Source organism: Neolamprologus brichardi, chromosome 9 (genome assembly GCF_056152115.1).
Source record: "Neolamprologus brichardi isolate AB-2024 chromosome 9, ASM5615211v1, whole genome shotgun sequence".
Lineage (NCBI taxonomy): Eukaryota > Metazoa > Chordata > Actinopteri > Cichliformes > Cichlidae > Neolamprologus > Neolamprologus brichardi.
The window spans coordinates 39,227,704-39,244,702 of NC_142112.1; the positions used below are offsets into that span (position 1 = coordinate 39,227,704).

The following is a 16,999-nucleotide window of genomic DNA, read 5'->3' on the forward strand; positions in this document are numbered from 1 at the left end:
AGCAGGAAGCATCACTGATCTGCTGTTTCATGGAGTCAGAGACGACTCGTCAGGGTCTCACTTTGTGTCTCGCTGTCTGAACAAGCTGCTGTTTACATGCAGACGTGATAAACGACGCAGACGTCACAGTAATACATACATGTTTTATAATAATTTCAAATAAAAGAAGTTATTTTAAATATTTATATTTAAAATAAATTAAAGTACAAATACTTCAATATTTTAAATATTGAAGTATTTGTACACATATCAAATAAACTTGTTACAGAAGAGTCCAGGAAAAGGAAATGAGATTTAAAAAAAGAAAGACTGTGCAGCAGGATAAAAATATGAAGTTAAAACATGTCAAATAAAAACAGAAATGTGTGAGATCAGGTAAGAAATGTGAAACAATAGGAAAAAACATCAAATACAAAATATACATGAAGGAAATGTGAGTTCATTACTTTGAACTGGAGCGGTTTCACCTACTTAAAGAGCACAAAGGTTGCTGGTTCAAGTCCAGCCAGAGACAAACCTCCTCTGTGGGCTCACATCACGAAGCACCCAATGACAAAGCTGAATAAATACGTGAGCCCACCTGAAAACATCGTTTTGTTGGAGCTCTGACCTGCAGTTATGTGTTTCTACCAGCAGATGGCGCAGCGCACTGAGAAAACAAACGGAGGGGATGATGAAGATGATGCTACAGCCTTTTCTTACAGGGCCAGATTCACCTGCTGAGCACACGCAGACAGCAGAACACCTGAAACACATCTCATCATGCTTACCTGTGGAGGTGAGGCCCCGCCCCCTGCTGGTTCAGAGAGAAGAAGAAGAAGAACTACGTGTTAGTTCTGGGAGGTCTGATGCTGTTCCCTGTGGTCACCAGCAGGGGGCGCTGATGACTCTTACAGAGTCAGAAGTGGGGCAGGAGGTGAGGAAGCAGAGTCCAGCTCTGTGCCGGCTGCTGATTGGACGGCAGCATTTGAAGGTCAAAGTCAAAGTCAAGGAACAAGGTCAAACACACACACACACACACACACACACATGAACACACACACACACACACAGACACACACACACACACACACACACACACACACACACACACATGAACACACACACACACACACACACACACACAAATTTGACATCCCTCAAAGGAGATCACATTGATTTAAAAAATTGATGTGTGTGTGTGTGTGTGTGTGTGTGTGTCTGTGTGTGTGTGTGTGTGTGTGTGTGTGTGTGTGTGTCTGTGTGTGTGCGCTGCAGAGCCTCGGGGAAACATCTGTGTTAAAATGCAGCAGCGAGGTTGGTTTCACATTCAGCTGACGTCAGCAGGAGGAGGAGATGTGACCCCCACCATGTGTGTTTCATTCACACACACACACACACATACACACACACACACACACACACACACACACACACACACACACACACACACGCTGATTTCCATCAGTTTCATTCCTGGACTCTCACAGAGCAGCTTTGCATGATTCGCAGCTCAGAATAATCCTTCTTTATCTAGTCCAGCCGGTCAGTTCATCCTCAGCCTGAAACAGGCTGTTTACAGCGTCCTCATAGACATGAGACAGCGATCATCAGTGTTTCTGGAGGACCAGTGATCAGGTCTGTCATGAGCTGAAGACCCAATGAAAAAGCTTAAACAGAAAAACAATGATCATGAAAATGAGTCCGACTCTGAAGAGGAAAGAATAGCCACAAGTGACCAAACAGACCCAAAAGAAACCAAAACAAGCAGAAAGTGTTGCCAAACAACAAAGACCAACAAACAAGAGACTCACAGCTTAAACTGTCACAAAGAGACACAAACTGAGCAGGAAGAGGATAAAAAGACTGAAATAAGTGCAGGAAATGACCAACAAGAGACAAAAAAAAGGCACAAAATGACACAAAGAAACTTACAAAAAAACAAGAACGTGCCAAAAACACCAAAAACAGCCAGAAATGCAGTAAAAAGATGCAAAAGATCAGGAAGAGAAGCAAAACTGCTCGTCTGCAACCGCTCAGTGTCACACGGATGTGGGCGGAGCCAGTCGGCTGGTACGGTGACGGCACAGACGATCACGTGACAGACGTGTGGATTCGTGAAAAGCTTTGATGAGCCGTGTGCGTTTCCAGGAAAGGTCAAAGGTCAGCACAGGTGTGGACGCATGTCCTGGAGTCACATTTCAGGCATGCTCAGAGCGGTCACATGTGATGAGGGAGCGTGGTCACCTGAGCGTCCTGAGACCGCCCCCTGAGGGCTCCACGCTCAGGACGCCGGCCTCTGTTCGGGCCTTTTGGCGGCTGTTTCGTGATCGTTCGTCATTTGATCCTCGATGATGGTTTTTTTGGCTCTTTTTGGTTATTTGTGATTTTTTTTGCAGTTTTATATTTGTTTGTTAATTTCTGGCTGTTTTTGGTCCTTTTATGTCCGTCAGTTTTTATTTTGTGGCTGTTTTTTAATCATTAGTGTCTTTGTGATGCTGGTTTCTGCGTGTGGTGATGTTCTGTTTGTTGTTATTTTGTGTCTTTGTGATCATTTGTGTGTTTTTGGTTGTTGTGAATTTCTTTTGGTCAGATATTACGTTTGTAAAGATGCCCCGCCCCCTCCGTAAATATGACGGGCCCACCCAACAGTGATCAAGAGTAATGTTATGATGTATGATGCTGAGTTATTGTCATCGTCTGCAACATCAAAGTGACGGCAGAATGAATGAATGTGTGAATCAGTGTGAACGACTTCAGCTGCTTTTGGCCTCTTTGACGCTCACACTTTGACCTGGACTGTAAACTCTTGTCTGAGGCCTTTAAATATATGTTTAATAATAATAAAATAATATAAATATAAAATAAAATAAAAGTTAATTAATAATTAAAAAATAATTAATGGAAGAATTCACATTATTTTCATAACAAATTAAATAATTCTCAGTGCAATACCGGAAATGACCACCAGGAGGAAACTGAACAGAAACACACCTGTGAAGATTCGGCCTCAGGCGTTTGAGGGGAGGAGCTTAACTTCAAACACAAAAGGTCCAACTAAAGAAATAAAAATAAATCCAGTTTATTAATAGGAGAAGGGGGCGTGTCCAGCCAATCAGAGCGCATGTCCCATAATAACCCAAACACAGCAGGGGAACTATTTTCCTATAAAGGCCGGTGTACGTATTTTATATTTTTATTTTTTTAATATTATGATTTTTAAATGCAGCATTTTTGTGCTACAGAAATAAACTGAACCTGTTTCGATATTTAAATGTTTTCATGTGTTTATGTGAATTAATGCTGAAGCTCTGCTCAGGTTTAAATCCAGTGCGCATGACAGTGAAAGGCCTTTGGGAAGCTGTGCAATTTATTTTTATTTTTATTATGAAATATTAAAAATGGTTTATTTAGCGCTTGTTCATCTCGGTGGATAAAGAGCGCGGGAATAATTTTCGCTTTATTGGGAGGAAAAAGGCCTTTCAGACGTTTCCTCCTTTCAAACGTCTCAAAGGGATAAAAAAATCAGGGAATCATGAAGAAGGATAAATAATATTAATGAGGGAGGAGAGGAGGAGGAGAGGAGGAGGAGAGGAGGAGGGGCTTTCTCTCTCTCTTTTCTTTTTTCTCTCCGGACGCGTAAAAACGAGCAGGAAGCGCCGCGCGCACAGAGGACGGAGAGCCGCGCGGAGGGAGCAGCTTCACACTAAAAGAGCAGAAGAAGAAGAGAAAAGAGGAGGAGAAGAAGAAGCGGGGGAGCAGGCGGAGGACTCTGCTGGATGTAGCTGTTTGCGGCTGTTTTGCGGGGAATGTGCGGCCCCTCCGCAGCTGCTCTCCAACTTTGCGAGTCTCTGCTCTCATGCCGAGAGGCGGACGCAGAGGATGGGAGTTACCTGGTCCTCCAGATGCCTCGCGCTCTTCCTCGCTCTGCACATAGGTGAGCGCAGAAAGTCACGCTTTGCGGGTTTTTCTCTGTAATTGCACCAAATTCCAGGATGACAGCTGCGCTTTTAAACGTGTTTGCACATGATGAGGAGCTTGTTTCACATTTGTTATCATGAAATAATTTTTCTTCTTCTTCTGTGACCTTTAAAGAGTCTCTGTCGCCGCTTTTCACTCACTTCTCATTTTTATTTCATCGCCTGCAGAAGTAAAAGAAAAACGCGAGTTTCGGGTGAAATGTTCCGCTTCTTTGAGTTGTTCTGAGTCTGCGCAGAGCCGAGGCCGTCCGTGGGGCAGATGGAGTGTTTTTTCTGAATCGTGTCGGTGCTGCTGTCCGGACTTTTCTTGTCCTAATGAAGCCGCGGAGACGTGTGAGCGGCGGTGGGCTCCACTTCACAGTCGGCGCGTGCGCGTGTGCGTGCATGTGTGCGCTAACAAGGGGAATGCCCCCCTCCCTCCTCCCCCTCCCCTCCTCGGTGTCCCACGCTGGACGCGTTTTTATTTGATTTGAATCATTTTTAATTCAAAATGTGAGAAAAATAAAAACACGTTTGGTTTTATTTTTCACGGCCCTTCGTGATTTTTAGTCTCGAGTGTTGAAGCTTCACAAAGGAGAAAAAGGCCTGAAAAAAAATCACAGAAATGTCGGAGCGGATCCGCAGTGCGCGTGAAACCCGGAGGATGAGACGGCACGAGCCCGCGTTTAACCCCTGCAGCTGCAAAAATAAAATCAAATAAAGATAAATTAAAATGAATAAAATATAATTTTATACAATAAAATAAAATGAACCGATACATTTATTGCAGGCAGCCGGGCTCGTGCACCCAGGAACTGCACGTTTGATTTCAGCTTTCACGTAAAAATAAATCAGGTGTTTCCGCGGGATCCGTCTAATAACTGGAAGGAAGGAAATTAAAAATTTCCAAGAGCTGAAACGCGGAGATGATTTCTGTTTTTCTGCTGTTGCATAACGACGCTGTGGAGGATGGCTCAGTGTGTGTGTGTGTGTGTGTGTGTGTGTGTGTGCGTGTGTGTGTGTGTGTGCGCGTGCAGAGGGATGCTGAATTATTCAGGACGCAGAGTCCTCGGTGCTGATGTTAGTCAGAGCTCCGAGCAGGAGGTGAAGGTTTCAGATGAGGAATCAAAAGAAAATCCACGCGCGCGTTTTCACGTCCTTCACGCACAGCGGTGAACCGAGCGAGGCCAAAATGCGTGGAATGATTCCACGCAGGTGATTTTTCCCTGCGGGGAAACGTCTCCTCCTGCTTCTTCTTTCACTCACAGAGAATCTGATCTTCGTCCCGTTTTCATGTTTCCGCCGTGAATCTTTCGGCGTCTCCGAAATGCTGCAGTCTGATTGGTCCGAGGTTTGGCGCGCCGCTGCAGCACAATCCTCAAAATCATTTGAACAATAAATTTATGACATGCACGTCAAAAACACGGCTCATGTTCACGTGTTTGGCTGTTTTTGAAACTCACACGTGGGCATCAAATTCAGAGTAAAGATCAGAATCGAAACTGTGGAGATTTTGTGGATTTTTAGGGTTAAAATTTCCGTTTTTGGCGCATTTTTACGCACGAAAATGGCCTCGTGTGTAAAGGAGGTGGGTGTGTCCGCCGCGTGAAGCTACAGCACGCTGCTTTTGGCATGACACACTGCAGGCAACAGTGTGTGTGTGTGTGTGTGTGTGTGTGGACGCGGGGTGAATGAGTGCACGCGTGCTTGATGGGAGGCGTGAACGAAAAAGAGGGAAATTAATTAATGTGCACGACAGCGGGATCCATCAAACAGGAGGAATAAAAAGTAAATAATTATAATAAAATAATAAAATACAATAATAAATAAAAATAATAAATAAATAAAGATCATGCGTGGGGGCGCGCGCATTCTTTTTTTAAACGGATCAGAAATAAAAGCATCAAAACAGAACACGCGACAAAAACGAGTCAAAGCGACTGAAGTGTGTAAGAAAGAAAACGGAGAAAAATATAAAGAATAAAACAAACTCACGCAGCGGGTTTTTTAAGGCGCAAACCAGAAATAAAAACGCAACTTTTGCGCAAGAAAAATGCTGCAAAAAGCCCCAAATTTACCTCCAAACTGTCGCAAAGCTGCGTTTGGATTTCTTTGATTCTTTATTAAAAATAAATTCCCGATAAAAACGTTAAAAAACTCAAATTTGAGCTTTTGTGAAGCCGAGACCGGAGAGGGCGCGTTTTTATTTTTTACACACTTAGTTGTTGCAGCCGTATCATGCAGCCTATTAGAGATGATGTAATGCTCCAACATACAGCGGGAGAGACAATGGAGAGAGTGAGGGGGGAGGAGGGGGAGGAGGGGGTGCGCGTTCATTCATTTATTCATTCAGATTAAATTTCGGAGCAACAGGAAGCAGAAACGTGAAACCTGCAGCGACAAAATCACGTTAAGTTCAAAATGTTTCCTGAAAGTCGCTGAAGATTAAACACGAGGCAGAATTTAAAAGTGCGCGCGGGAAATAAAAACAGATTTCGATTTTATTCAAATTAAAGATTCAAAACAGAAAAAACAGGAAGTCGATCGAAAGTCCAAAAATCAGCTTCGAGCTGCAGAAAAACAAAAACCAGAATCAGGATCATCAAAGAAATGCTGTCACGTGCTGACAGGAAGTGGGACAGAGGAAGGAATGAGGTTCTTTTAACGGTGCCTCACGCGCATCCTCACGCGCATCCTCACGCGCTCGTGTTTCTTTTAACCCAAACACGGATCTTATTGAATCTGCGACCTCCAATAAAGAAAATTCAGCTTTAAAAATGATATTTTTGTTTTATTGTTGAAAAACAAAAAAACATTTTTTCCTTCATCTGACAAACAGCTGATCGGCTCCTTTTTCTACTGATCACGTGGTCTGTGGTGCCTCTGCTGGTCATATAAACCAGTAATGATTTAATGCTGTTCGCTCATTAAACACAACTACACAATGTTACTGTGTAATGTTACATTTTTATAAGAAAATGTGTCCGAGGAGGATTATTAATAAATTAATAACATTTCGTATTATTTTAAATGAAAATCTGATTTTATGGAGATTTCTGTGACATTTTCATTTAATTTAAACAAATAAAAAGAAATGAAGAGATATTATGGGGACTCATGGGAATATTAGATACATAAACATGTTATAATATTAAAAATATAAAAACCTTAAAATAAATCCACCTAAAGCTGATTTCAAAAAGTCAAAAATTCAAAAAGATTCTGAAATGAATCCCAGATAAAAAAAAAAGAGATCAATAAAAATTCCAGATGAACAGAGACGAGATGAATCACACTGAATACAAATCTGTTTGCTGAATTAATCTAAAAAAGATCATCTTAATATTTTGGGGTTATTTTAAAACTAAACACAAAATGTTGTTTAATGAATGAATAAAACAAATGAATTAATTTTGATTCTGAAAACATTTAAAACCTGTTAAATAAAAATGATTTTTAAATATGTCAGTACGTTACAATAACAGTAATTTAAATAAGGTTCATCATTAATGCTAATCTGTGTCAGTGTCATCAGATTATATTTATACATCGATTAAAATAAAAGACATAATAAAATCGCAGGTTCACTATCAGCTGATGTGAGACGTTCAAACGCAGCTCGTTAAACGCAGCTCTGTGCAGATTTAATGAAGCAGAAATACGAAGACGCAGAAACATGGAAACAATCACGAGTTTCATTTTTCAGAGGCAGATGTGGTTTCTGTCCTAGCACACCTTCACTGCGACACACGTCACAGGATTTATCTTTTCACACTAATGGAACAAAAACGTTTGATCTTATCACTCGGTATGCCAATAAGGACGTATGTGACGAGCTAACACCCAAGCTCTCTAATTATGAAGTAATCAGCTGGAGACAATTGAAGGCCGACAGACTGAAATGAGCACAAAGACAAAGTTTGATCGATGGTTGAGCAGAGATCTGAGGTCAGGCTGTAGTTACTGTAGCTTAGCATGAAGCCTCAGCGAGCCTGGCTTTGACCAAACTCCAGAAATGCATCTTCCAGTTCGCACCAACAAATCTTCTCTCTGGTTGCACAAAGTAACATTTTGTTCTCAGGCAGCATCGAGAGAAATGTGCTCGCTGTCTGGCTTTTATTCAGATTACAGAAAAGTAGGAAAAAGGAGGAAGTGCAGTTTGTGTTTGTGACCACCAGGAGGCGTCAGGAACACAAATGTTGTTATTTAAACAGAAACCGACAAACACGTTGGTATTTAGGCCAAAAACCTTTAAATGATGGTTTTATTTTGAAAAACCGCCTGTTTAACCACATGTTTATCCACCTGATTAACATTCATGCTTTAAACTTTCACTCAACATTCATGTCCCAGTATATATATGTGTGTATATATATATATATATATATATATATATATATATATATATATACACACATATATATATATATATATATATGTGTGTGTGTATATATATATATATATATATATACACACAAATGAAAGGGTTTTAATTATGCAACAACATAAATACAGACTGCTGGTACATTTTGTCCTTGTTGGTAACAGGAAACAAGCCTTTCCTCTTATATATATATATATATATATATATATATATATATATATATATATATATATATATATATAACAGGAAACAAGCTTTTATCTCCAGGTTTTGGTCTCCACCGTCTCCTCGGGGAACACATCTGCCTCTGAAAGCTGCATTATTGAAGCACTATTATGCTAACAGGAAGGGAACAGAGGGCTTTTAAAGGCTTTTACTCTGAAAATAATGATAGAAAACAGCTGAGAGAGAGCGCAGACTGAACCAGGCCACTAAAAAGGTCTTTCCTGTTGTTGATCCTCCATAAAGAGGATCCTGTAGTGACCCGAGCTCATCGTGGACATGTGTGGAAACAGGTAAATCCTGCGTGGGTGATCAGTCTCCCCCCTCATCCTCTAACAGCCGCGTCTCGTCCGACACGTCACGCCGTGTTAGCCCACGGTTTGATGGAGTGGAACCGGACAGCAGCACCCAAACCGATCAATCAGCCCCTGCTTAACGAACCACACGCACGCAGTCACGGAGGTCGTGTAAAGGGGTGTGTGTGACTGCGCGGGTGTAGGAGGCGTGTCACGTTTGGCAGCTTCATAGAGGCGTTTCCCTGTCATGTATGTTAGTTTGCACTGATGTGTTTCTAATGAGCAGAAGGAATAAAACACAAACTGGAGCTGCGTGATCGTGATGCTGAGCTCAGACTCAAGCTTTAAATCTGTCAGCGCTCCCTGATAAACCTGTGAGAGCGTTTGGAGATTCCACTTCTGTAAAATAAATTAGAAATTTTGCTCTTTTATTCTCGGATTTCACTCTCAGCTGATCTGATCACTCGTGCGGTCATGTTTTCATCTGTTTGTCTTCTATGATCTGCTCTTTAAAAACACGCTGCTCTGACAAACATGCTGAAAACCAACGAGTTCGTCTGAAACGACGTTCGTCTGAAACGACGTTCGTCTGAAACGACGTTCGTCTGAAACGACGTTCGTCTGAAACGACGTTCGTCTCGCTCTGTTTGCTGATGACTCTGTGTTTTATACGTGATTTGATTTCTGCTCAGTCAGCTGCAGAACAAAGCTGGGACGGTTAACATCTGGTTAACATCTGGACTGGTTCCTTTGATAAAAGTTTCTATGTGAATGTTTTTGCACTGAAATAAGTTTCTGGTGCACAGAGTTGCACATATAGACTGAAATGTGCAAATCAAAGATGCCAACAGAAAAGTCTTTCAGGTGTTTTTGTCCACCACAGACGACATCATGAGCAGGCGAAGCCTCAAACTAACCGTGAACCAAATGAAATGAGAACAAATGTTTCACTGTGAAAAAAAGTTTAAATTGGGACAAAAAAGATATTTAAGGTTTAAAACAAGAGGCAACAGATCTAAACCCTTTGTGCTGTAAACAGTTTGCTTTGATGTAAACGTCTCCGTTGTTTCTCACCACTCTTCATCCTCCTCTTCCTCCCCTGCAGTCTCCGTGTTGCAGACGGTGCTGGTCAGCGCTGGTCAATGTGACTCGGTGTTCAAGGGTTTCTCAGACTGCCTCATCCAGCTGGGAGACAACATGGCCAACTATCCCCAGGACCTGGACGACAGCCAGAACCTGCACAAGATCTGCACGTACGTTTACCACAAACACACACAAACACACCGTCACATCAGTGGGGGCGGGGCTTATAGCTTATTGACGCAGTTTTCTTACAACTGTTGAAGGTATTTGTTTTCCCCTCTGGATCTTTGTTCCAATAAACTAGTTTCTTTAATTAAATATATTCAAATATGTCATTTAAAGTCCAATAATACGTAGTCACATAGTAACAATAATTATAGTGCTAAGCTAGGCTACTAAAGGACGTCATCCACGTCTAACAAACCTCTCTGGTCCAGATTATTTAACCCCGTTAATCGATAAAGTGAAAAATATGTCTATAAACAGTAATGAGTCCATAAGAGGTCGTTTCTGCATCAGACTCGTAGAGAAAACAGGAAGTGCTGTTTGAGCGATCCTCACTGCAGTTATTGATTTTATAGTTTCCGTCCTTTTCAAAACGACGTGACAGTAATGAGTCAGAGGACAGAGATCTGCTCTCATCTCGACAAACTGGAGCTTAGCTGCAGTGGTTTGGTTTTACGGGGCCGTGTGAACTGGTCTCTGGCGCTGAGCCCCATCTGTGACGCTTGAAGAGTCGGATCTCACAGAGACCAGTAAGAGTGATTTAACCGCGAACCCTGAGGGGGAAACGGGTGTAGTCAGTGGGGGAGTGCGCATATGTGCAGCCCAGATGACCCCCACCATCTTCCCTTTAATCCACCATCCATCCCACCACCCAAACCGGGTGGGCACCAGATGGCACGCTGCAGCAAGGAGCCCCCACCCTCCCCGCACACACATGACTTTTTAATTCAGTGACAGCTCCATCACAGCGGTGTTGAGGCGTGGCAGGAGGCGCGTTAATACGCCTCCACACACACACACACACACACACACACACACACACACACACAGGCGTTAATTGCTCAGAGATGTAGCATCGACACGGCTCAGTTCAAGAGGTCAACGTCAATAATAGCAGATTGGAAGATTGGATTAGATATGCTGTGTGTGTGTGTGTGTGTTTGTGTGTGTGTGCTGAAGCACGCGTCGCCACATTAACTTGGAGGGGGATGGACAATAAACTGACGGGACAGACGAGAGAGAAGGACAAAGAAATAAAGAAGAAAACAAGCAGAGAGGAAGAGGAGGAGAAATCAGGCCGAGTGAGCAGAGGAGGGAAAAACACGAGTATTAATATTTTATCAAACCAAGAGAGCGAAGAGGGGCAGACGAGCAGAGGAGGAGCTGTAGTAAAGGAAGGAAACAGCTGACGAGTCTTTACCTGCGACGCCTTCCTCACATTTTATTCTGTGAACCTTTGATGCAGGACTTTAAACTACATTCATAACATGAAATAAACGCCTGTAGATTCCCACAGTGGGGCCTTCAGCTGCATCATGTGTGATCATAAATTCTTATGATTTAAAAACAGCTTCTAAACTTACATGATAAGGTTTCAGGATGAGATGCAAATCTTCCCATATGGAAAAGAAATAGTAAAAACATATATGATTTACTCATGAAAGTGGCCACTTTCTCATTACTTTCATATATTTTGTTAGTAAGTATCCAAAACATACAAGTTTCATTATATAATTTTTCAAGGGATCTTATATGTGTTTTAACTCTTGTATGCTTTTCATACAAGTTTCATACAAACTTTATAAGATTTATATATATCTTTTCCATATGGGTTTCTAATCTTAAAAAGATTTCTTTGGACTGAATCCAGAAACAGACACATTCGTACTGAAGAGTCTTTTTCACTCTGATCAACATTTTCATGAAATACTTAAAAAAAACTGAACTATCGAACAACCAACAATAAAAACGACTTTTTACCATTTTTCAGCTTTTGATGCTGAACGTGTCTCACGTCTCATCCATGTTTACTGCATCGTTATCAGAGTTACAGCATCGTTGCTACAGGTGGACGAGGAGGCGCCCAGTCCAACAGCCTCACGTGTAGCTGAGCGTTCCTATAAACACGATGTTTTATACAAACATTCACATGAATTAAATCAGATAAAAGTGGAACGTGTTTGTACAGCAGGAGCAGAAAACCTACAAACTAAAGCAGGACTTTAACACTTTAAGTAAACGTGTAGTTCCTGAATTTGAATTTAGTTGCAGGAGGCGTGAACAGCTGACTCTGTAAGGACGCGGCGTGCAGGCAGTTTCCACCCACGCCACTGTGGCCACGCCTCTTTCAAACATAATTATGGATTCGTGGAGAATACAAATATGCGGCTGCAGATTTGGGAACATTAAAAATAAATGGTAAATTGTGACCAGTTGGAAGAAACAAAGCTTTCGTTGCATGTGGAGTAAAAACATTAGAATCAGTAAAGTGCTGATGGCGTAGCAGCTTCTATTGTAGGCGTGCTCCTGTGCGGTAGCCGCTACAGGCAGCCAGTGTTTTGCCTTCAATATTGAAGTGTTTTGCTGGGTAATGATGGCGACGGCGGCGCTGTAATGGGCGCAGGCTGCAGCTCTCGAGCTTCAGCTTTGTTTTACTGGAATATAAAAACTAGATGAAGTTCGCCGGCTGGATCTTCATAAGCTTTTTCCTCTCTGTTCAGTGCTGCCAGATTCTGGGATGGTTCCCACTCTTGGCTCCTCGCTGTAGCTGATGCAGTCAGTTTAAAAACCAGCCTCCCACTGCAGTCAAAAGCTTGTGGCGTTAATGCTTGCTGTGTTTTCTCCTGCCAGTTACTGGGATAACTTCCACTCCTGTGCCACGACGGCGCTGGCGGACTGCCAGGAGGGAGCGACGGACCTCTGGGATAAACTGAAAAAGGAGTCCCGAAACCTGAATTTCCGCGGGAGTTTGTTTGAACTCTGTGGCGGCGGCAACGGAGCCCCCAGATCTGCCAACGCCAGGGGCCTCGCCTTGGTCCTAACCACACTGCCCACCATACTGACTTGGCTGGCGTTTTAACAGAAATGAGGAAAAACATGGAAACGCAAAGCGAGAAGAAGTAAAAAAAGAAAAAAAAAGGAAAAATCCGACTGAAAAAAGAAAATAGGAAAAGAGCGATAGCTGCTCTTCCAAAATACTTCAAAGTTTGAATTCATCACAAGAAAATAACCCCCGAATGGATTTCTACTGCTAGGTCACCGCACGGCGGCCCAGGTCGCCTTCCTGGGACATCTGCAGGCCGCCGTCCTCCCGGAGCGTTCATCCAATCACACGCAGACGCGACCCAGAGGCCGATAACATGAAATATTCAACACGCCTTTGAAACGATGACAATGATGAAAATGTGATGGATTCCCGTCCGCTCACAACCGTGGAATTACACCGTATTAAAGTCAACCATGAATTATTGATGTTTAGTAGGCGCGGCCTAGACAGCGCGGTGTGACTGCAGGGCGCTGACTCTGTATCAGGCTATATATTAGAGCCCCCATATAGCCCATGGTACATATTCATGTGTAACGCGAGGCCACAAAATCAATAAGACGAGCCGAGGCCTCGAGCCGATTCAGACCTGACGCCTCATTTTCACCACGGACAGATTCTCCTTTCTCTTTGTCTTTTTTTATTACGCCAAGTAGACTCTGTGGTATATTTGATGGACTGAATGCTTCGTGTAATATTTGTACTCGTATTGGCTGTTTGTTGTTTTCAGGCCACGGTCACACCAGCGCTAAATGCAGCCGTAATAACTGGCAGCAAAGACAGCTTACCAAAATTACACGTTTTACAGGCAGAAAAACTGCAATGACCTTTGACCCCTACAGCATGGCTCTCAATCAACAGTATTCTTACATTCATAGTGTTGTACTCGGTTGTGGAGCTGGCCGGGTTGCTGCCATGCCACGTTTCTGGTGTGACCGTAGGCTTGTTTTTCTTGACCAAACTCTGAGGTGCAGAGATGTGGTGGAGTATCAAGCCTGCTTGTCCTTAAAGAACAGTTTATACTGTTGTTAACGTGCATGATATCAGTTCAGAGACTCTCAAAACATTTCAGGAAATGGGCACAAAAACATTAAATGTTTTATAAGACGTCAGGTTCAAGTTAGTTTTTGCTTCTGTTGGAAGGACACTTGTATTATCTCGATGTTTCATTTCTGTATTATTAGAATTGTTCATTTTGTTACTGCTTTTTGTTGGTAATATAAACTCAACACTTCCTGTAAGAGTTTCAAATTAAAAGCCCTTAAGAAACGATCACAACAAAGAACAACAAAAAGTGAAAATGGCACAGTTACATTTAAGCAACAGCTGATGACAGGTGACTATATATTGTGAATAATAAGGACATACAGCTGACTTTTAACCAAGCATTGCATTATTAATGTTATGGACAGCATTAATTTTAAACTCTTTTATTTACAAGTGCATAAAGCACTCAAAAAGCTTAAATTCGAAGTAATAAGCCCTCCTGGGCACCAGCACATAGTGCCAGGTAGTTACTATGCAACATACTAGATGTTTTAATTTTAGCTCTTTAAAAAAGAAATAAAAGATTAATTGCCATTATTTAAGCATTTGTTTATTTATATGCTGGAATTTATTGTGCAACCACTTAAAATCTGTCCATGGTCAGAAAACAATAGTCAAGAAGCAAGCTAATGTTAGCCAGCTAGCTGTAACTTGGCACCTCTGTTTAAAGTTTTCGTAACGTAAACGTATAAAATAATGAACACATGATAAGCTAACAAACTTTGTAATCCAGATCAACCCTACGAGTTTTGATGTGACCGCTAGAGTACTTTACTATGTTGGTTAGCTAACAAGCCAGCATTAGCTAACATTAGCCAGCGGTAAGCTAGCTTGAAGGGACTATTTGGATTCCCACAACTAAAGAAATTTCCTAAACTGAATCTAACTCATTGTTTTGGCCCCACTAGATTAAACTGGCTTTATTCTCGCTAATGTTTGCTAACTTGTTTGTGATCATGTAAAGGTACTTTACCGCAGCTAACAGTTAGTAGAATTACATGATTTAGGATATGCCCAGTTAAACTAAGTAATTATATTATAACAGCAGAAATGTACGTCATATGTAAGAGACATGCATAGCTTATGTCTTACCTTTGTTTTCCCAGGTTGTATTTGGAGACAGACTTTATTTATTTATATCAACTGTGCTTCCTGCGATGATCAGAGAGCTACCGTTTAATTAAAAACTACAAAATTCTGTTTGAGAATATAAGCTAGCTGTAACCATATTGTGTCCACACCTCCAAATCTAGCATGACTCAGTGAAGCAGGCTATGCCCAAAGTGAACGTGTAATAACTTAGCAGTATGACAGTAGTTCAGCTAACATTTAAAGAGATTAGAGTAGCTAGCAGGTTGGAGGCTAAAGCAGATAGTACTTGTGTTAGCAAGTAAATTGGATTGCCATGGGTTTGTAACTAAAACACATTACATCAGGTTAGCTAACAGTTTGTATTTGCAGCTAAACCAAACACTGTTTAGCTTTAGCTTCTCCTTCATGAATTACCCTTCAGGTAGAACATTTCCTCACAGAGATGATGATGAATGTCTTAAATCACTGTAGCCAAAACCTTTCTGGTTTATAGCTCGAGAAAGTTGTTAAGACGTGCTCATTTCCTGAAATCCCACGAGACCAAGGACTCCGACTGATGGAAACTTGTTTTGGATGTGAAAGTAGCAACACATTGAAATTAACTTTAGTTCCTGTTGGTGGGTGACATCCGCCATCTTTCATATCAGCACAACCACGTGTTAGAAATGAATGACTTTGAGAGCTAAACGGTTACTGCGAGGAGAAGCTGAGAGCAATACGAAGACGCGACTTCATGGCCAGTGTAGCTGAAAAAAAAAAAAAGAAATCACCAAAAAATGATGATTAAAAAAATCAAACCGTGGCTGAAGAGTGATATGACTGTTGCCATTAAGCACATCCCCCCTTTTCATTCCAGTGATCCATACTAGACGACCTTAGCGGTGATATATTTTAGGTCTGTATGTTAGATTAAAAGCAGAGTCCCAACAGTATAGTAGCATCATGAACTACATAAATACAGTAAATGAATTTGAGGGAGTTTATTTCTTTGCCGAGGCACCGACAATGTTTCCACTGCCTTCTGATGAAAAGATGTGTACTTCTGTTTGTTTGTTTGTTGGTTTGTCTCTTTGTTTGTTTATGGGGATGTTGCAAAAAGAGTTTAAAAAAAAATCTTACGAAAATCATCTAAGAAGAGAAAATGTATATGAAAAAGGATTTTAAGAAAATAAAAACTCTATTATAGATAATCTATCCCAGACTTTACAGATTATAGGCCTACTGAGATATTAAAAGATGAATAAATAAATAAAAGATTGCTAAAATGATGAAGAGTATTAAATAAAATGACAACTGTTTGAAAATGATTGTGTGCTGTGGTTTTAATCTGGTTTGCTGAGTTTGAGATGATGGAGCTGGGTTCGGAGTGTTTTCATTATTAATGAAGGAGAGTCCCTGAGCTGCCACATGTCTCAGCTCTCAGTTTATATTGACTGAGACAAAGAGGTTCAGGAGGAAGAGGAAGGGGGAGGAGGAAGAAGGCTGACTGCGTATCCTGCTGAAGACGTCATTTGGATAATTCATGCTGCCAAAACCCTCAAACCGACCTGGATTTGATTTTATATGGACCGTCTTTAAAATATCTGATGAACATCACAGGATGAAATAAATCTTGTGTTCATGCGTCAGAAAATTAAGGAAATCTTCTCATTAATTACCTTTTGTTTAACTGTTTTTTTTAAGCAGCATTCAGCATAAGACCTTCAGATCTTCTGATGCTTTAATGACAGAACTCTAAAATATTATTGTTGATGAACAACATCAGCAACCTTTTTCCATCTGGGAAATATCAATAGTTGCCCGGTGGATGGACTGAATTTATTTACTGATTGGAAGCAGTTGCAGTGACCAACTGGTCATCCAAAAGTTGAGCAACCAATAGGCGACC

At 41.5% G+C, this 16,999-nt stretch overlaps 1 protein-coding gene across 1 annotated transcript; it reads left to right on the forward strand.

Moving 5' to 3' along the window:
- The first annotated feature begins 3,624 nt into the window (after positions 1-3,624).
- nrn1a (neuritin 1a) lies at positions 3,625-16,415 on the forward strand. The gene is made up of 3 exons (XM_087846638.1): positions 3,625-3,916; positions 9,946-10,093; positions 12,780-16,415. The coding sequence occupies exons 1-3, from the start codon at positions 3,862-3,864 to the stop codon at positions 13,006-13,008; spliced, it is 432 nt and encodes a 143-aa protein (XP_087702764.1). The 5' UTR covers positions 3,625-3,861; the 3' UTR covers positions 13,009-16,415.
- Positions 16,416-16,999: the final 584 nt, after the last annotated feature.

Bases quoted from the DNA above. Each gene is read 5' to 3' on its own strand.
- nrn1a (XM_087846638.1), top strand. From the start codon at position 3,862: ATGGGAGTTACCTGGTCCTCCAGATGCCTCGCGCTCTTCCTCGCTCTG. The intron at 3,917-9,945 runs GTGAGCGCAGAA...CCTCCCCTGCAG, and splicing joins CTTCCTCGCTCTGCACATAG to TCTCCGTGTTGCAGACGGTG. The intron at 10,094-12,779 runs GTACGTTTACCA...TTCTCCTGCCAG, and splicing joins AACCTGCACAAGATCTGCAC to TTACTGGGATAACTTCCACT.